At 33.9% G+C, this 21,782-nt stretch overlaps 1 protein-coding gene across 4 annotated transcripts in view; it reads left to right on the top strand.

Moving 5' to 3' along the window:
* Positions 1-21,782, top strand: part of TENM3 (teneurin transmembrane protein 3) — a 502,165-nt gene that overhangs the window by 374,715 nt on the left and 105,668 nt on the right. For all 4 annotated transcript variants that reach the window (XM_058192837.1, XM_058192839.1, XM_058192840.1 and 1 more), the window contains 2 exons: positions 4,326-4,448; positions 20,694-20,905. In XM_058192837.1, coding sequence (XP_058048820.1) covers positions 4,326-4,448; positions 20,694-20,905 — 335 coding nt within the window. The remainder of the gene's footprint in view (positions 1-4,325; positions 4,449-20,693; positions 20,906-21,782) is intronic.

Genomic DNA, 21,782 nt, shown 5'->3' with positions numbered 1-21,782 from the left:
ATAGGGAATTTTAGCTAACTCTATATTTGAATGTTACATTCATTTGACCTTGCTATATCTGACTCCATAAATCTTTCTAATAGATTTCATTACTTTAAGTCATTAACATGTGAAAAAGCTATTTATCATGCATATTTTCAATATGCCCAGCCATTGCACAATTATCCTTGTAGCTTGACATGCACATACAAGTTTGTTTGACTTTTCTAAAATTATTAGTGAACTAATTTATGACATCTTTTAAAGAAATATATTTCAAATATGAAATTTTGAAAACCTACTGGCATTTACAGGTTTTTCCTTCTATGCTAATTATCTAATATCAAATAGAATAGAATAGAATAGAATTTTTATTGGCCAAGTGTGATTGGACACACAAGGAATTTGTCTTGGTGCATATGCTCTCAGTGTACATAAAAGAAAAGATACGTTCATCAAGGTACAACATTTACAAAACAATTGATGGTCAATATATCAATATAAATCATAAGGATTGCCAGCAACAAGTTATAGTCATACAGTCATAAATGGAAAGAGATTGGTGATGGGAACTATGAGAAGATTAAATTAAATTAATTTAAATTAGCTTTGTAAACTGTCTTAGCTGGACCATGTGGAAAGGGATATAATGCAGATGCTTTGCTGTATTCATAACATAACATAACATAACATAACATAACATAACATAACATAACATAACATAACATAACATAACATAACAACAGAGTTGGAAGGGACCTTGGAGGCCTTCTAGTCCAACCCCCTGCCCAGGCAGGAAACCCTATACCATCTCAGACAGATGGTTATCCAACATTTTCTTAAAAATTTCCAGTGTTGGAGCATTCACAACTTCTGCAGGCAAGTCGTTCCACTTATTAATTGTTCTAACTGTCAGGAAATTTCTCCTTAGTTCTAAGTTGCTTCTTTCTTTGATCAGTTTCCACCTATTGCTTCTTGTTCTACCCTCAGGTGCTTTGGAGAATAGCCCGACTCCCTCTTCTTTGTGGCAACCCCTGAGATATTGGAACACTACTATCATGTCTCCCCTAGTCCTTCTTTTTATTAAACTAGACATACCCAGTTCCTGCAACCGTTCTTCATATGTTTTAGCCTCCAGTCCCCTAATCATCTTTGTTGCTCTTCTCTGCACTCTTTCTAGAGTCTCAACATCTTTTAAATATCTTTTTTACTGAAGTCCAAGTACTCATTGTAGTCTGTGTGTTTAGTTTGCTGCATTTAAAAGAAAAGAGAAAAGCTGAAAAAACAATGGATGTAAACTTCATCTCTGGTTATGTCTTAATATTTTTTTGTTTATCTGCAGTTCGGTTACAATGTGTGTTTATTATATTTTAGGGCTGGGATAGCATTGTGTTGTGTTATAATCAGATAGAAGCCATGCAGGAGATATTTAATTGCTGCATTTTCATTTTTTTAAAAAAATAGAAGCATTTTCTATAAATATTTGAAAGACACAAATTAAATATCGAAATTCTGTTACATGCTTCTTTGGTACTCATTGTAGTCTGTGTGTTTAGTTTGCTGCATTTAAAAGAAAAGAGAAAAGCTGAAAAAACAATGGATGTAAACTTCATCTCTGGTTATGTCTTAATATTTTTTTGTTTATCTGCAGTTCGGTTACAATGTGTGTGTATTATATTTTAGGGCTGGGATAGCATTGTGTTATAATCAGATAGAAGCCATGCAGGAGATATTTAATTGCTGCATTTTCATTTTTTTAAAAAAATAGAAGCATTTTCTATAAATATTTGAAAGACACAAATTAAATATCGAAATTCTGTTACATGCTTCTTTGGTAATGAACCTGCCCATCTATTTAGATCAATGGAAAATGCCCATACTGCAAGAAACTCAATTACTATGTGGGAAAGTACTTTCTCTTTTATAGTTCCCAGGCTATGGAATGAGCTCGAAGGAAGTGATAATAAGAAATAGCTTTTACCAAGGTTTTAATTATTAATTATTTTAAATGACTGATTTTAATTTTGATTTTGTCTTTGTTATGCTTTGTATTTTTCATTGTAGTAAACTATCTTGAGCCTTCAAGATGGTTGTATTGTCTACAAGCTGTGGTTGCCACTTTCCACATTTTTGTTTTTGATTAATCTTAAACATTTTCATAATCATTTTATTTGCATGAATTGTCATTGTTTTTTAACTTATGAGCTGCTCAGAATCACATTAGTGAGATGCACTGCTATGCAAATAAACAAACAAACAAACAAACACTTTGAAAAAAAAAGACCAAGATAATTCTAGCAGTGTTCAGGAAATAATATTCAGTCAGGTGAGTTGCATTGGAAATAAGGAAGAATAAATATCAAGATCTATAAGAGAAAAGAAAATCAAAATCTGAGCCAAAGGCCTTTATATGTAACATAAAGAATACAAAGGAAAGCCATTGAAGAATCTTACATTAATAGCACCAGTAGTTACAGCATCCAAAGTATATTCTGTGGAACTACCATTTATATTATTTTCTAAGATGATGATACAGAAAAGAGTTTCATCTATATTTTTTCTATTATTGAAAAGAAAAACTATTTAAGCAATTCGTGAAGGAACAACTTGAAAGAATACAAATGTTTTCATTGACATTAGAAGGCTATAGCTTGATGAACGTTGTACTGTGACGTTTCATTATAGTGAAAACATTGCAGGAATCATGGTATAAATAGTGGCATTCCATTCTCACTATCACTTCTTTCAAATTATAGATGATCTAGAAGTTCTACAAAACTTGAATGTATACATGGTAATCTAGATAACAAAGCTAAGAATTGGGAGCCCAGAAACGGGCGCCGTGGAAACTTTTGTTAATCAACTGAAATGAATTCCTGAACTATTGACCAATCTTTATCTTCATGTGCTACAGTAATGCGCTACTCTCCCAAGCTAAGATATTAAAATTTATCCCTGGCAAAATAAAAAAAAAATTCTATTTTCTGCAGCTGAAAAAAATGTTTTTACAATGGACATTGACAGTACAATAGATTGGTAAAAATACAGTACAGTTCATAGATTGAACCTCCTGGAAAAAAAGTTTTAAATTGTTCCCTACAGATACAAAACACTAATCGATATGAAGAGGCATCATGCCATTAAGGTGTCAATCCATTAAAAGAAAGCCCAAAATCTGTAGTTCAGTCATACTTTTATTAGGATCAATAAATGACTCAGATATTTTGAGTTCTCTAGGACTTTTCTTCTGGCAAAGTGTCATGAATGATGGAAGGCAAAGTAACAGGAAAGTTCAGTGAGACCAAATGGATCAACAATAAGCACAGTTCAAATTCAAAGTGTAAAATGTAGGCTGTGTTCCATGTATTATCCATAGAAGTTTTCACTGCATTGTATAAGATTAACCCTATCTTTAAAGGACAACAAAAATAATTGCTGCCTTCAATGCTTTGTTTTCACATCAAGGGAAAAAGCATATTTTTCCTTGTATAGTTTAGGAACTTAGTTCAGTGATCTCAGTTTGTTTTGAGCCAGAAGCTAATTGAGATATGTTTGCTTGAGCCTACACGTAAGGTTTATTGGCTGTTATTTATTCTGTTTCCTGATTTTTTTGTACACAATCTTAAAAGAATTAAAATCATGTTCAGAAGGGAACATTCTGTACTTCTTCATTTAATTTAAAAGGTATGTTCCTTTTTATTCAACAGTGTAGTATTTATTCCCAAATAAATGTGTTTAACCTCAGACCAAAGAAGCAAACTTCTTTTGTTTCTGGACATGCAAATAATGTTGTGTTTACACTGATTTTAAATGCAAAAGTGTATGTACTTAAAGCATTCATTTTTTTAAAATATAGTTGTCAGTATAATAAATCAGGAATGTAGATGCAATTATAAAGGTATAATGAAATTGGAGTGGAACTGTATATTTTAAAATGAAAATCATTTTTGTCATCTAAAGATGGGTTGGGAAGACAAAGTAACTACCTAAATCACAGGTGGAAATTACTAAAATTTCCATTTCAGAAGGTAAGTGAGTGGGTTACGTTTTGCTTCTATTTCTATTAAATGGGGAATTATGTACTAGGGATATTCTGCATTATTGTTTCATGGCTAAAATTAATTTCTAATGACTTTTTATATGTCCTTTTAAACATATCTGACATCACTTTATTTCCTAAACCAAAAACGAAGTAAAACAATTAAGAGTTTATTCAAATATTCATTTATATTGTATTTTAAAATATGAATGTTGGCTATAGAATAACATGTAAATGTATTCACTGCTCATTATAGTTTTTTTCTCCTAATATAACTAGTGAAATGATATATTTTCTTTACCAATAGCAATGCATCTATTTGGCCTTAACTGGCAGTTACAACAGACTGAAAATGACACGTTTGAAAATGGAAAAGTGAATTCTGAAACTGTGCCAACACACACTGTATCATTACCTTCTGGTGAAAATGGTAAGAGAACACATAATATGAATTTAGGTTTTTTTTAATTCCGATGTATCAAGTTTTTAAATATTCTCTGTTATTAGAAATCTAAAACTATAGTTTTCTAAAGCTTTCTGAATGATCTTGAGCTAGGCCCTCATTCTCAACCCAACTCTCCCAGGATTCTTTTGAGGAAAACAGGCAGGAACATTATGTACATCATTTAAATTGTACAAAACAGAGGTGCAATATAAGTCTAATAAAATAAAAAATAAGAAAATACTTTGAACATTTTAAAAAGGGAAAACCAATTATTGTGTGTATCTGATATTAAATATAGTTGTTTTTTAAATAGCAATAGCACTTAGACTTATATACCAATTCATAGTATTTACAGCCCTCTCTAATTGGTTTACAGAGTCAGCATATGGCCCCCAACAATCTGTGTCCTCATTTTACCAACCATGGAAAGATGGAAGGCTGAGTCAACCTTGAGCTGATCAGGATTGAATTGCTGCAGGTGGCAGAGTTAGCCTGCAATACTGCATTCTAACCAGTGGTGGGATTCAAGTAATTTAACAACTGGTTCTCTGCTCTAATGATTTCGTCCAATAACCAGTTCATCTAACTGCTCAGAAAGTTAACAACTGGTTCTCCCGAAGTGGTGCGAACTGGCTGAATCCCACCACTGATTCTAACCACTGTGCCACCAAGGCTCATAGTTGTATAGTTGTAAAGTAATTCAAATCCCATCATGATTAGGACTCTTATACACCCATATAGGCTTAAACTGGAGACAGTGCTAACAGTATTCAGGAGCATATTTATTGATGTCTTTCCAGATACCAATTCTTCTGGATTATAGATACAAGCAAATTGGTTCTCTTTTGTTTTTTCCAGTTCTTTTTAAAGTAGTGTTTTCCTATACGTGGTAGCAGTATCCCGTGTTCTTTTAATATAACTATATACAGCAAAGGATGTTGAATTTTTGCCAAACCATGTACATATATTTTTCAGTGAGGATATGCATCTTCTGCCAGTGCTGCATTTTTCATGAATCTTTCCTTTATGTTATGAACTGAAATAGTTATTTCTTATTGCACATTATCTGTCCTTTATGTCTTTTCATGCATAGTAGAGGTTTCCTTCAAATTAGACCACAATTGGGCTGCAACTTCCTTCCCCTAAGCAAGACAATTGTTAAATGAGTTGCACCTAATTTTAATGACTTTTTTTGCCACAGTTGTTAGGTGATTCATATAGTTGTTTAGTGAATCTGGCTTCCCATTGACTTTGCTTGTCAGAAGCCGTCTGGGAAGGTCACAAATGGCAATTACATGACTCTTGGATGCTTCAGTCATCATAAATACATGCTGATTGCCAAGTCCTGAAATTTTCATCACATGAGTGGAAGGTTGCCACAATGGCCGTATGTTGTACAAGTCATTCTTTTCAGCACCATCATAACTTTGAACAGTCACTAAATGAATGATCATAAGTCAAGGACTACTTGTATGTCATTTTCTGGGTGTAGGAATAATAGATGGCAGTTGGCATCTTTTATTCATCAGTAAATATTTTATTGAGATAGCTTCAAAGAAGAAAAAAAGTGTTATACCACAATTTTTGAGATCCTGAATGTCTGCAGATAAGAAAAGGAATTTTGAAGATTCCTAGATTTCTGTTGTTTATTAGTCTTAGTAGTATTAACTTTAAAAAAATCAGTAATACTGATTTTTTTTTGTTTCAGTATAAGGTATACTTCTATGTTTCTATGTCAAATCAAATAAGTTATACTGACATCTGGGAGTGAATTTACACTGTAACAATCTTTTAAGTCATTCTTTTTCTCTTTGCCCTGTTTTCATGTCTGATCTTGACAAATAGTTCAGAAAATAATGGGAACACATGAGGGAGTCAATAAATAGCCAGAAGTCAAAACAGGGCACCACATGACCAGAAATAAATAGGAGTCAATGTGTTATATGAATCAAAACTGGAGGACAAGTTCCAAATGCCAAAGTAATTGAGGATTAGGAAAAATACTTTATTTTGTTGTATCCTAGTAATACAACTCAGTCCTTGGGATACATCAGTAACCAATTACTTTCCAATACCTCTTCTATTCCTGCCCATTTTAGTTTAAGTAATTTCAGGAATGTAAATTAATTTTTCTCTAAATTGTCTCCTAGATCCTCAACCTCTGCCTATCTGTAAAAATATGTATTTGCTATCATGGTTTCAGAGACTTCCAAATATTTCAGGCTGAAATTCACATAAGTCTGCCCAACATCCTGTTAAGCTATTCTTAAATAAGATAGCTAGCCTTCTTTTCCAATTCCGTCCTATTTCAGCTAATAATGGATTTTTTTTATTTTCAGTTCTCCTTTGAAATAGCATGCATATTGAGCTGGCTCCTGTTCATTCAGTATCTCTTAAATTAGAACTGCATTGTAGTCGAAGGATATTAAGAGAAGAGCTTTGGAATTTTGATTTCATTAACTGAGGTGGAAATATACCTTAAAATTAAAAAAAACCTGATAATTTTCCTGGCAATCTTTTAATTGGGAACTTTGCCCACACACTCAATTGATTTTATACTGCTGTGGAGTATGTCCTTGAAATTTTGGAAAAAGCAAATCAGTATATTGATTTGAGACAGCCTTCAGTAACTAATAGGATCTAAACCTTTTCTGAATGTCTTGTGGATCTTTCCAGATAATCCAGCCAGTGTTTTTGTCAAGGCCCTATTCTTGGGATAGCGAGGTAAGACAGGCTACTGATACAATTGCACTTAAGCATTATTAGTTAAACATTAATCACCCAGAGTTGCTGGAAGTTGGTAACATACAAATTTAATAACTTGCATCACTTTCTTCATTATTGTGGAAGCCAGAAGACCTCCTGAACACTGACAGGAAATGTAGCTGCTCAAGAGAGAACTAGAACATAAAGGATAGAAAATTTGCCATGAATACAATAAACCGGTGTTAAAACATATTACAATACCTGCTGTGAAATTAAAAGCTGCAGATAAGCCTTTTGTGCCACCACTGTTGCATCTTTGAGTAGATAACTAAAGGACTCACCTGTTTTGATGTGTGGGAGCAAATAGACAGTTATTGTAATTTATTTGCAAGGTATTTGAAGGATAAAATCATTTATTTACATGCTGTCAGAATGCCAAAAATTAATTCTAGTTCAAATTAGATGTTCATTGTTTCAACCTAGTACAATTTTATGAGATCAGTTTTAGCAACTTGTGCATCCAATCATATGCCCTGGTATACCTGTCCTTCATAGCTGATTTAGTCTTGTCAGAAGGCCTTGACTAAGTGAATCCATGTATGGTAAATGAGTTTCCCATCAGGCTTATGCATCAGAATTTGGCATTAGTTTCTAGACACTGGTGACATTAGAGTTGGAGGAATAAAATTGGTCTACAAAGAAGCTACTTTTCAGTTCCATTGGCATAGTTTTCCTGTAAACCTCAGCTTTTTTTCCCTCTTTGTCCTTCAAAAGATTCTAAAAAGAGCTTTAAAAAGATTTTGTAGAATAATATGCCTTGTGTAGTTGGATATTATATTGGTTCTGCTCCTAGTAACTTGTATATAGCTTTTCACTTCTTTCATTTATTATTTATTTGGTACCGTTTTCTCCATCATGGAGTGTGCAGTATATGATCTTGTAGATTCTCCTTAATAACTGCAGTATTCCTCAACACCATCTTTTTTGTATTTAGATTGTTTTCATTTGTATCTAGAAGGCCATATTTCTGTTCCCTTCTGTTGTTCAACATCTATATGATGCTTTTGATAGATCATTAGGAGGTTAGGAGTTATCAGTATGCCAAAAGCACCCAGATCAATTCCGCTGTATATATCATTGAAGATAACAGAGAATAGGCAGGTCTAAATTAATATTTTTCAAACTTGGCAACTTTAAGATGTGTGGACTTCAACTCCCATAATTCTTCAGTCAGCATGGGAGATGAAGTCCATATATTTATTAATTAAACTTTTATATTTATTAATTAAACTTTTATACCGCCCTTCTCCCGAAGGACTCATATATCTTGAAGCTGACAAGTTTGAGAAGTCTACACTGATACATAGCTGCATTGGTTTCTGAATGAAGGTTAATAAATAAGAGCGAATCCTTACAAGACATTCCCTTGTAAAGAAATTGAGGAATTTCTATGGTTTGGATGGGATTACAGTTCTGAAGGAGCAAGTTCATAACCTGGCAGTCTTACCACTATCACAGATAAACTCTACATTATGAGTAGTGGGCGGCAGTTCTAGTTAATTTGCAAGCTCCCTCTTTATGTTACAGTGATAACCAGGCCAGAGAGGGCTCTTGCAATGTAATATATATAGGCTGCATTCAAAATTGACCCAAAAGCATAGCTATTACAAAAACTCTAGCAAAGTTGCTGAACTGTACAGTCTACCATAATGTTATTCGGAAAGAACTGCAGTGACTGTCAGGTTTAGAGTACATGTAATGACATAAGATCTGTTTGGTATAGAACATGGATATATGATGCTCTCTTTTCATGTGTGTACTTCCTACCAAAGAAGTAAGCATGCCATATGTTCCATGACCAATCTTAATACAAAAAACCCAGTTACGGAGTTTCTTCCTTGTTCAGTTATAGTCAAAACCAAGCTTTTTAACCTTCTGGAGACAGCTGAAGGTTTACTCAGACATTTGGTTTAATTGGTGCTACTTTATCTGTCTAGATTAGATTGCTATTCTTGTTTTATGTGTTACATTTAATGGTTGTTAGAGCTATTGAATTATCATTATTATTGTTTTTTTAACTCATTGTGAATTATTTGTTATTCTTGTAACAAATCGTAGCCTGCTTTGAAATTGTTTTTAATATGAATGTACTAAATATATAATGACACAAATGTGTTAATATGGTTGCATCAGTCTTCTTCTTGCCTTTATTTTTTTTATACAGGGTAAGATTTATAAACACATATAGATAAAATTGCATTCTGTGAATGATTTTGGGTATAAAATAAAATGCTAATGTAAATTAGTAAGAACACAATTAATTTATTTGTTTTTTAATTTAATATGTATTTTAATGGTAATTTAAAAATCAAAAGATATGAAGACAATTTAAACTGGAATCTCACTGCTTCAGGAAAAATGATAGAGAACAGAAACATCAAGCTTTAAAGGTCTTCTGCTAGGAAAAACCCTATCTCTGAGTGAAGCTTTTTCAGCGTCTTCTTAATTATTCTGTGGAAGGCAAGATGGAAAACTCATAAATTGATTACTGTGGTTTTTGTGGCCTGTTTATCTTTCTTTAAAGTGTTTCCGACTATATTTGAGTCATATCAGAGTTGCACATCTCCCTCCCTTTGGGTATTATATGCTTTCTTAAAACTTGTATTAATGTATTCTCTTCAATACATTTTTTCTGTTTTTCAAATAATTTTTCTTGAAGTTTTAACTTTAATAATAAAATATAATACAGACTAAAGAAAAAGAATATAAAGATGCTAGACAACCAAAACAAAAATGGTAAGAAATGAAAAAAACTAAGAAAGCAACTTCCCACCTTCATCCCAAGTATAAGCAATTTCACCATCTCTTCTCTTCCTCTTAATTAACAAATACAAAACTCTTTATCCCATAAGTCAAATCATCCCATAACTTAATTCTTAAATATTGGCAAATCCAGCAAGCAATGTGTGCTGTCCTGCTCGCTCACATGTACACATAATGGTGGTTTAGTGGGTTTATTAATATTCCCCAGCAGTTCTCTTCATCAAAAATCCAGAACTGCCCAGTTTAAGTCCAGCCAAAAGCAAACCAATGCTAGTTCATAGAACAATGAGTCCACAAGGCACTTGAAAGTTTTCCAGAAAAGATAAATCCACCAGACAAAATTAAATCCACAACACAGGAGGATTCACAAGGCAAGAAAAATCTAGTGTTCGCAAGGCACAATCCAAAGTCATCATCAAATCCAAAGGCAAGAATCACAACAACTAGGAAACACAGCACTAGGAAATGAACACATTGTTCCCAACATTGTCTCTATCTGGATGAGCTGTGGTAGCACAGTGGTTAGAATGGAGTACTGCAGGCTACTTCTGCTGACTGCCAGCTGCCTGCAATTTGGCAGTTTGAATATCATCAGCCTTAAAGTTGACTCAGCCTTCATTCTTTCTGAGGTTAGTAAAATGAGGACCCAGATTGTTGGGGCCAATATGCTGACCCTGTAAACTGCTGACCCTGTAAACATACTGTAAAGTGGTATATGAGTCTAAATGCTAAGTGTTATCTGTCTGCTCTGCTAAATAGCCAGCTTCTAGTGCAGCCCATCAAGAAAGGAAAGACTGCCTCCTCACAAGTAATCAGGCTGACCTTCATTGCTTCTGCCTTTTATCTGCCTTACGTGTTCTCAGATCAGGTGCAGAAGGCAGTTCCAATTCCACCTCTCTGATCAGCTGCAGCTGCATGCTATCCCCACCTGAAGCATCAGTACTGTCCTGCTGCAGCTGTGCTTCAGCCAAATCACTCTCAGCCGGCTGCTTGTCCAGTTTCTCTTCCATCAACCGCTCACCTTTACTTGTACTCACAGCCCCTGCCTCAGAGCCATTGATCAACTCACCTCCTGATGTTCCTGCGATTGGTTCATCCCCCTCAGAATTGATATCCAGAGAGGCATCTGGGGGAATCATCTCATCTCTTAAGCATAAGCAAATCCATGACTTTTTTTCAGTCCATGTCAGTAAGGCCAAAAAGAACTGCCCAAAATATTATGACCCATATAAACCATGATCAAGTATGCCAACTTTATATTCCTACCTTTTGCATAAATTAATCTTGTTCCTTAATCCACTGAAATGATTATTGATCTTAATTTTTTTCAGAACTGTGACAAGTCTCTTTCTAAGTCCAGCAAGAAAAAAAAAATTCCAATTGTTCTCTTGGATTGACATTTTTATTTCCTTCTTAATTTTTAAAGCCTTATCCAGTTTTTTTTCCTAAAGCAGTAATAAAAGCTTGTTCATATTGCTCTCATACTTAAATCAGATGTGTTTGTTGTAAATTCTTTTTTCTATAACAGCTTCTTTTAGAAAAACTGTTTATAAGAATACAGAAAGTAGCTGATGTTGTTGAAATCCCATTACAATTCTTCAGAAAAATCTCTGAATGCCATTACAATTTGTCTATTTTGTTGTTTCCAAAATCAATAACAATTTTTCTTCTCCAAAAATGCTTTCATTCTTTAAAATTAATTGTATAAAGTCTTAATATTTAAAATAAAATATTCTACTGTTTTCTATAGCCAAAATAGCCTTGATTTTTGATGTTTATTTTAAATTCTTAAACTTATAAAGTACTCTTTCATTTTCTTATATTAAGGATTGAAAGCAGTCACCCAGTATTTCCAATTCTTTTCATTTTGAAGGTGTCTAACTTCTTTAAAGTAGTTAGTTAATAGGCAATTTCCTAAAGTGATTAGCAAAGGAAATGTGTGTGCAGCTGGAGCAAGACTAGTAAATTCTCTAATCTCCTGATTCTTCCAGAGACTGCTGCCTTGCAGCCTCTCTCATGAGACATCTGTATGTACCCTCCCTCTTCCTCCAGAGAGGGTTAAAGGAGTCAATCTGCTTGTCCGCTCCTTTTATTCATTTTGTCACAACAGTATACACAAACATCGACATAAAAAAATAACACATCATAAAAGAAATATATATATATATATATATATATATATATATATATATATATATATATATATATATATATATATATATAAGTAAAAGTATGCAACAGCTATGTTAATTTGATATAATGAAGGGAACAATAGGACAGGAACGGTAGGCACTTTTGTGCTCTTATGCACACCCCTTATAGTCCTCTTAGGAATGGGCTGAGGTCAATAGTAGACAGTTTTTGGTTGAAGATTTTGGGGTTTTGAGTAGAGACTATGGAATCAGGCAATGAGTTCCAAGCGTTAACAACTCTGCTATAGAAGTCATATTTTCTGCAATCAAGTTTGAAGCGGTTGACATTAAGTTTGAATCTATTGTTTGCTCTTGTATTATTGAGATTGAAGCTGAAATAGTCTTTTGCAGGAAGGATATTGCAATAGATGGTTTTGTGTGTTAAACACAGGTCATGTCGAAGTCGGCGGAGTTCTGTTTTCTAATCCCAGGATTTCAAGCCTGGTGGTATAAGGTATTTTGTTGTTTTCGGAGGAGTGAAGAACTCTTCTAGTAAAATATTTCTGGACGTGTTCGATTGTATTAATGTCAGAGATGTGGTATGGGTTCCAGACGGATGAGCTACAGTTGTTGTTTTTGGCTGTGCTTTCTCAAAGCTGTCTTCAGTCTGTCATGTTCCTGAGGAAATCCCTTCAGTTCATTTTTTTCTAGATGATATATGAAAGTCAAACACAGTACTAATTTTTGTATGGGGGCTTTTCAGACTGAAATCATGTAACAGGATTATATTTTATTGACTTTTTCTGATGTTCTCCTTTCTAAGTTAATTCAGTTTAGGCTAACAAATCAATATTTTTTAAAATGAAAACTTGATTTAAATGGCTAATGAATAGAACATTTGCTATATCATTTTGTATAAATATGTTTTCCTGTTCACATTTTATATATGAACTTTGTGTAACTTTGAAGCAAAACAGAAGCTCTTATAATCAATTTTCTATTCATCATAGTTTCAAAAGAGGTGTGAAATTATTTAGTTTCTTATCTCTAGTATTTCTAGAGTCTAGATATTCAGACTAAGAAAATGTTTTCTATATTTCTTTTTACATCAAAACATGTTCTTATTTCAGTATCCATTATCTCTATCCTATAGAGTGGCTTCCTACTTACGTAAAAGAATGGAAAAACCTTCTGGGTATTTAACACAAAACCACAAATTAAAACAAGAGCTACAGCTAACCATTTAGACTGGAAAGTGTGGTTAAAGATTGGAACTTTTAATTGCTGTTGTTTATCTTTTAAATATTTGGAAATAGTTTTCCCAATGAAATTTTTTCTATAAAAGTTTCTATAAAAATCAGTATAAAGAGATGATTATAAGTTATGGGGAAGTTATAATTTAATAAAAATAATACTTTAGAATGGCTATGTTTAATTAGAAAATTGCTATGTTAATATTTTGTAACATTTCAAGAAAATTGTTAAGATATTAAGTGTGTTTCATAGGAAAAGGACAAATTCCCTTATTTTTTCAATCTTTAGGTATTCATAAATAGAAGAGATTTCTCAATTTTGGAAATGGGAATGTCAACAAGCTCTGTGATTCTTAATTTTTCATCTCAAGACAAGAATAAACACGATAGCAATCCATGCTGTCTAGTAACAGTCAACCAACTTTCAGAAAAACAGGCAAAAATATTTAAAAAGTTTTGTAACGCCTTATTAAAATAAACAACAGAGGCAATTGTTTCTTGTATAGCAAGACAGGTATTATTGACCTTGGAGGGATACAAATTGAAAGGAATATGTTCTTTTTTAAAAAAAGAACATGCTAATCTTCCATATTTCCTTTCAGTTATCTCCAGGACAGGGTACTAAGTAGAAAAGGAATCACATCAGTCTACCAACACCAATGGAGATACATTCAAAAATACTTTAAACTTCTGTTTCCCTATTTTAGTGTACATTGCCTAAATGTTCCCAACAGTCAGGAATATGACTGTATTTACTTTGTAAGATTTCATGTAGTTTTTGTTTTTTTATGGCCAAACTGCAAAACCACCCAAAAGAAAAATGTATAACTTCTGTTTATTGAAATGTTAACACCAAAAAGAGAGATATGGCAATAAGACTTATTGGATAAAAGAAAAAAGAAAGGAAAATATGGATCCTGCAGAAAAAAAGGAAGGAAGGAAGGAGATCAACAATTATTTCAAATGAGGGTGTTTGTGAGTTTTTTTTGCAAAATTAATATTGAATTGGAAATGTACATGTATATACATGTATATACATGTATATACACATGCAACCCTGAACTTAATAAACTACCGTAGTCCAAATTAAGCAACATGTTGTCCTTTCCTGTTAAAAACTACTTCAAAGATTTGACAGAATTTAATTCCAGAGCATGATTATCATCAAAATTCGAGTAAGTGAACCAGACACTATACAAAGAGTTAGTCTTTGCAAACCCATATGAAATTAAGTAGTTTCACAAGAATCTCATCCAGCAAGAGCATCACTAAGGCTCTGGTTGGGAACTAGAAGTGATAGCGAGCTGAAACATCATGACATTTTATCTTGGACATTTTTCTGAAGTCTTGTGAACCAGTGTCATTCTAATATGACCACTTCAGTAAGTTATTCATTTACTCAGAATGATATCTAAATAATTCATAACAAGATGCATTCATTTTCAGTAATAGCAGCATAGATGATTCCAGTCAACCTCCAAGTTCAACTATTAAAAACCCATACAAATCTGTTAGAGGTTTACATAAACCTAAACAAATGAGTTATATTTCAGAAGTTCCACTGGACTGTTCTGAGTGGTCTGCACTGTTCTACTAACAGTAGAAATGGAAATAATCTCTAGTTAGCTACAAATTCCTATAGGTGTCAGCATTGCTGGAATCTGTGTTAATCTCCAATAGCCATCAATACTGATTTACATTTTGTATTAATATGATATAAAGTTATATATATAGCATAAATACAGCTCTCTTCTCACACAATATCTAGTTTTCCCTTCTGTCTTCTGCTTTCCATGCTATTCTCTTCCTGCTTCAATCATCCTTTATTTCTAAAGAATAATTTATCCAGGTAACAGGAAACCTGAGAAGAATCATTTCAGTATTTAAAGAGACCTCACTTTAAATGAGGGTGGGAAGTTCCTCTAAAAGTTTCCAAAATAATGCATTTTCCAGACTTAGTATTAAAATCAGCTGAAATCTGTGTAGCTCTTGCTTCCTTGATCTTTTCCACTTGTATGAGGCTTGGCAGAGGACATCTTGCTATATGGGGTCTTATCGTTCCTCTCTGAAACGTTGCTTGACCTCCCTAATTCTTTTCTGCATATAAACAATTCCATAAACTTTTGGGAATGAACATTTTGACGAAGTTGAACACACACACACACACACACACACACACGAAGAGAGTTAACACTATGTTATTCTTTGAGAAATTTAAGAGATTAATTCGAACTAGAAACATTTTCTCTTTTATCTTGTTCTTGACGCTTAGCATACTATTTTTAAGAAAAAGGTTTGAACTACTGTCTTCAAATCCCCATCATCTATATCTCTGTGAAAGTTACACAGTGTTTTTTTTTCCCCTTAATCCACTTCACACTGAAGAAACATATTACTGCTGTGTACACTGACCGTGAAATAGACACTTAATCAACGCACCCTCCATCCTATTATTTATTTTTTTGGAATATTTTTAAATTTTCTTCTCTTGACTGTTAAGACAACAGTACGTTGTCCTGTAGTTGGCAATGACTAGCAGACTAAAATCCACAAGGACTCAATTTCCTTTTTTTAACCATTAAGGTTTGTCACATACTAAATTTATATTGATACATGAATTGGATATATGTGGTCTAAATTTTCCAAGTTTAATAATAAAACAAATTCAACTGAAAATTAGGAGCATTGTTATTTAACTTCTTTTTCCTAAATGTATTTTTTTCACTGCAGTGGTTTTTATTTAGTACAGGAGACTGATGTTTATCTGAATTAGGGATGTTTTAAACAGATGTTTAAAACTTTTTAAAGTTTTAAACATCTGTAAACACATTGATGTTCTAAAACATGTTTCATTATTATCTCTGGTTATTTCTGTTAAATTTGTTTTAATTAGATAATGGTAGCATGCACTTTTAAATGATGTTTGTAAATATTGTTAATGCTGTACAGGAAACAGAGAACAGACTTATGAGATAGAAATATATGTTTTATTCTGAATAGTTTTGTTATCTACTCTAGATTAATTCAAAACTGGTTTTACAGTATATGAAGGTACCTCTTATTGTTCTCACTAGCACTTGAGACTGTTTAATTAAATAAAACACATAAAAACCAAGAGAGTAGAAGTATTTCAAATAGCAAACAGAACAAAAGAAGCACATCTGCAGCATGTGAAGAAATATTTGCATATGTAGCACGATAGTGAATTTTACAAATGTAAGGCTTTGTCTTAATAATCTTTAATTCTGTGTATCTATGACACATACCACTTCATGGATCACTGCCTTGTTGTGGCAAAGGGGCTTTTGTAGCTCAGTGAAGCTATGAGCTATGCCGTGCAGGGCCACTCAAGACGGACAGGTCATAGCAGAGAGCTCTGACAAAACGCAATCCACTGGAGAAGGAAATGGCAACACACTCCGGTATTTTTGCCATGAAAACCCCAGAGAGAGTACCAAAAGACAAAAAGATATGACGCTGGAAGGTGAGCCCCTCAGGTCAGAAGGTATCCAATATGCTACTAGGGAAGAGCAGAGGGCTAGTACTAGTAGCACCAGAAAGAATGAAGCGAATGGGTCAAAGCCAAAAGGATGCTCAGCTGTGGATGCATCTGGTGGTGAAAGGAAAGTCTGATGCTGTAAAGATTTTTTCTCCATAGGAACCTGGAATGAAAGATCCATGAATCGAGGAAAGCTGGATGTGGTCAAATGAGATGACAAGACTGAACATTGACATCTTTTTATCGCTGAATCAGCGATAAAATGGACAGGAATGGGTGAATTTAATTCAGATGACCATCAGGTATACTACTGTGAGCAAAAATCCCTCAGAAGAAATGGAGTAGCCTTCATAATCAATAAAACAGTAGGAAAAGCAATACTGGGATACAATCCCCAAAATGACAGAATGATCTCAGTTCGAATCAAGACAAACCATTCAATATCACAGTAGTCCAAGTCTATGCCCTAACCACTGGTGCTGAAGAGGATGACATTGACTGGTTCTATGAAGCCCTACAAAACCTTATAAAATTAACACCAAAAAATGATGTCCTTATCATCATGGGGAATTGGAATGCTAAAGTAGGATGCCAAAAGATAACCAGATTAACAGGCAAGTTTGGCCTTGGAGTACAAAATGAAACAGGGCACAAGCTGGTAGAATTTTGTCAAGAAAATACGATGGTCATAGCAAACACTCTTTTCCAGCAACCCAAGAGATGACTGTACACATGGATATCACCAGATGGTCAACACAGAAATCAGATTGACTATGTGCTCTGCAGCCAAAGATGGAGAAGCTCTATATAGTCAGTAAAAACAAGACTAGGAGCTGACTGAGGCTCAGATCATGAACTTCTCGTTGCAAAATTTAGGCTTAAATTGCAGAAAGTAGGGAAAAGCACTAGGCCACTCGGGTGTGAACTAAATCATATCCCTGATGAATATATAGAGGTGACAAATAGATTTAAGGAATTAGATTTGATAGAGAAATATGGACGGAGGTCCACAACATTGTACAAGAGGTAGCAACTAAAACCATCCCAAAGAAAAAGAAATGCAAGAAAGCAAAGTGGCTTTCTGAGGAAGCTTTACAAATAGCTCAGGGAAAACGGAAAGCGAAAGGCAAGGGAGAAAGAGACAACCAATTGAATGCACAATTCCAGAGAATAGCTAGAAGAGATAAGAATGCCTTCTTAGAAATGGTACAAATAGTTTGAAAATAGAAGAATGAAACAGACTCAGACACAGTAAAAAATTGATGAACTAAAATGTATAGAGTATAAGAACTTTGTAGTGATAAGTAGTGTAAATGGTCACAGTTCTGCACAAAGATTTTCTTTTTGCATTTTTGTAATTTTGTATTGCTGTAATTACGTTTTTGTCTTTTTGTTTGTTTTAAAATTAATAAAATATGGTTAAAAAAGAATGCCTTCTTAAATGAACAGTGCAAAGAACTTTTCTTTAAGAAAATTGAAGATATGAAGGAAACGTTTCATGCAAAGATGGGCATGGTAAAGGACCAAAATGGCAGGGACCTAACAGAGGCAGAAGAGGTGGCAAAATTGCACAGAAGAATTATACAAAAAGGAACTTAAAGTCCCTGATAATCACGATGTGGTGGTCACTGACCTCGAGCCAGACATCCTGGAATGTGAAGTCAAATGGGCCTTAGAAAATCTGAGCAACAACAAAGCTAGTGGAGGAGACAGTATTCCAGCTGACCTATTCAAGATCTTGAAAAATGATGCAGTAAAAGTGCTACATTCAATTTGCAACAGTGGCCACAGGATTGGAACAGGTCAGTTTACATTCCAGTTCCAAAGAAGGGCAATGCCAAAGAATGTTCAAACTACTGCACCATTGCAGTCATTTCACATGCTAGCAAAGTTATGCTAAAAATCCTACAAGCTAGGCTTCAGCAGTATGTGAACCGAGAACTGCCAGAAGTACAAGCATGATTTCGAAGAGGCAGAGGAACTAGAGATCAAATTGCCAACATACGCTGGATCATGGAGAAAGCTAGGAGTTCCAGAAAAACATCTACTTCTGCTTCATTGACTATGCTAAAGCCTTTGATTGTGTGGATCACAGCAAATTGTGGCAAGTTCTTAAAGAGATGGGAGTACCAAACCATCTTATTTGTCTTGTGAGAAACCTATATGTGGGTCAAGAAGCAACAGGGAGAACTGGACACGGAATCACTGATTTGTTCAAAATTGGGAAAGGAGTCTGGCAGGGCTGTATACTGTCACCCTGCCTATTTAACTTATATGCAGAGCACATCATGAGAAAGGTGGGGCTAGATGAATCTCACATTGTAATTAAGATTTCCGGGAGAAATATCAACAACCTCAGATATGCAGATGATACCACTCTAATGGCAGAAAGTGAAGAGGAACTAAAGAGCCTCTTGATGTGGGAGAGTGCAAAAGTTGTCTTGAAACTCAACATTAAGAAAACTAAGATTGTGGCATCCAGGCCTCTCAATTCCTGGCAAATAGATGGGGAAGAAATGGAGGTAGTGACAGATTTTATTTTCCCTGGCTCCAAGATCATCGCAGATGGGGACTACAGCCAAGAAATTAAAAGACGCTTCTGGGGAGGAAAACTATGGCAAATCTAGACAGCATACTAAAAAGCAGAGACATGACTCTGCCAACAAAAGTGCATATAATCAAGGCTATGGTTTTCCTAGTTGCAATGTATGGCTGTGAAAGTTGGACCATAAGAAAGTCTGAGCACCAAAGAATTGAGGCCTTTGAACTATGGTGCTGGAGAAGACTCCTGAGAGTCCCTTGGACTGCAAGGCGATCAAACCGGTCAGTCCTAGGGGAGATCAACCCTGATTGCTCTTTAGAAGGCCAGACTCTGAAGATGAAAGTCAGATACTTTGGCCACCTAATGAGAAGGAAGGACTCACTGGAGAAGAGCGTAACGCTGGGAACGATTGAAGGCAAAAGGAGAACGGGATGACAGAGAATGAAGTGGCCTGATGGAGTCACTGAAGCAGGCGGCGTGAGATTAAATGGACTCCGGAGGATGGTAGAGGAGAGGACGGCCTGGAGGAATGTTGTCCATGGGTCGCGATGGGTCAGACATGATTTCACAACTAACAACAACATTACACATAAGAACTGCTACTTTACATGATAATTTCATAGAAAGTTCCGCTTTGTGGCTACAGAATAACAGTTATAATTGTGCTATGTTCTTTCTGATTACTGGAATACGTTTGTTATTCTTGTGCTAGTCTATACAACATATGTCTAGATAAACAAAGTGTGAATTCTTTTTTGTTCAGATAAATACATTAAATGGAAGGCGAAGCTTTCTTAATATACAAATGTTTACTGTTGTAAGTTTTGTAGTGTTAAACAGAGCTTAAGATTTCTACTAATTGTTTTACTTACCTGTTTATATAAGAATTAGCCTCTCTGTCTGTGAGTTTGTGTCTGTGTGTCTAAATGTGTTTATAAAAATATAATCCTATATAAAAATTATAGAGTTAATATTTTGCCTAACAAAATTAGACATGCAATAGGTAAATAGTTAATAAAAACAAATAAAAATTTAATCATTATCAAAATGAAAATATAGTGCATTCTATAACATTTTATTAAAAGTGGAAGTTGTAGTATTTGAGTTTGAAAACATTTAAGTACATTTCTTTAATCTGTTTTTTTTTTCTTCAGTAATTTCCTCAAATCTTTAACGTTCGCTGAATGATGTAGCTTAGTTGAAACTAATCTAAATGTTTGACAACTTACTGAAAAAATTAATAAAAGCTAATATTTTATATTTTTAAATTTTCAGGTAAATTAGGATTTACACAGGAAAATAACACTATAGATTCTGGAGAACTTGATATAGGCCAAAGAGCAACGCAAGATGTTCCACCTGGGATCTTCTGGCGGTCACAAGTCTTTATTGATCAACCACAGTTTCTAAAATTCAATATCTCCCTTCAGAAAGATGCTTTGATTGGAGTATATGGCCGAAAAGGTTTACCACCTTCACATACACAAGTAAGAATTGTTTTTAATGAAAGTAATATTCATAACATCACATCTTTAGAAATGATTATTTTGGGTTTCAAAATTTTATAGTTTATTTATTATTTCATATATTGTGCCAAGGTATAATATTGGCCCTTCTGAATTATAATTTTACAGCACATACTTATGCTTTCAAAAAGATCAGAACACCCAAACATGTGAGCTGTCACACATGCAAATATATACTTCCCTGGTTCATAGAAAAATAACATACATTTTTTTCCAGAAATCTTAAGATAAATTATGTGATAAGATATAACTGCCACATTTTAATAATACTTTAATATGAGATAAACTTGATTACGTTTAGAATTATTTTTTAAATATTTTAACAAAAAGCATGTTATTTCTTAATAAAAATCAAAGAAACTTGAGATCAGATTAGGATTTTTATAAATAACATGTTTATTCATTTCATCCTTCAAAAACCTTTATGATTGCATTTACTTTATTTTCATTTTCCTGTTGCTATATTGCTGTAAGAAGTGACATTTTGCAGCTTTTGTGTGCGTATGTTTGTACCAATATTCCCTGATGTAGCTGAATGACTACCTCTTACATTTTGTGTCTGTGTCAGAACAATCTTAGTTGCACAGCTCTGTTTTCTCAGACATCACAAACAAATCAGCCTGAAGTAATTGATAGTGGTTGACCATTCAAAAATAGTCAATGGTAGTTTCGAGTTGGTATGACACATTCTTAGAATGTTGGTTTTACTGCAACAAGGCAGTCAATATGTTTATCCAAAGAAACTACAAAATAACAGATGACTTTGGTACTTTAAACAAAAATGAATAAATTCTTGAGGCACTTGTCTAAATCTAACACATATAAGGAGTTTGTAAAA

The sequence above is a fragment of the Ahaetulla prasina genome, chromosome 8 (genome assembly GCF_028640845.1).
Source record: "Ahaetulla prasina isolate Xishuangbanna chromosome 8, ASM2864084v1, whole genome shotgun sequence".
Lineage (NCBI taxonomy): Eukaryota > Metazoa > Chordata > Lepidosauria > Squamata > Colubridae > Ahaetulla > Ahaetulla prasina.
Note: the sequence above shows the minus strand (reverse complement) of the source record. Positions and strands in the feature narration are given on the sequence as shown.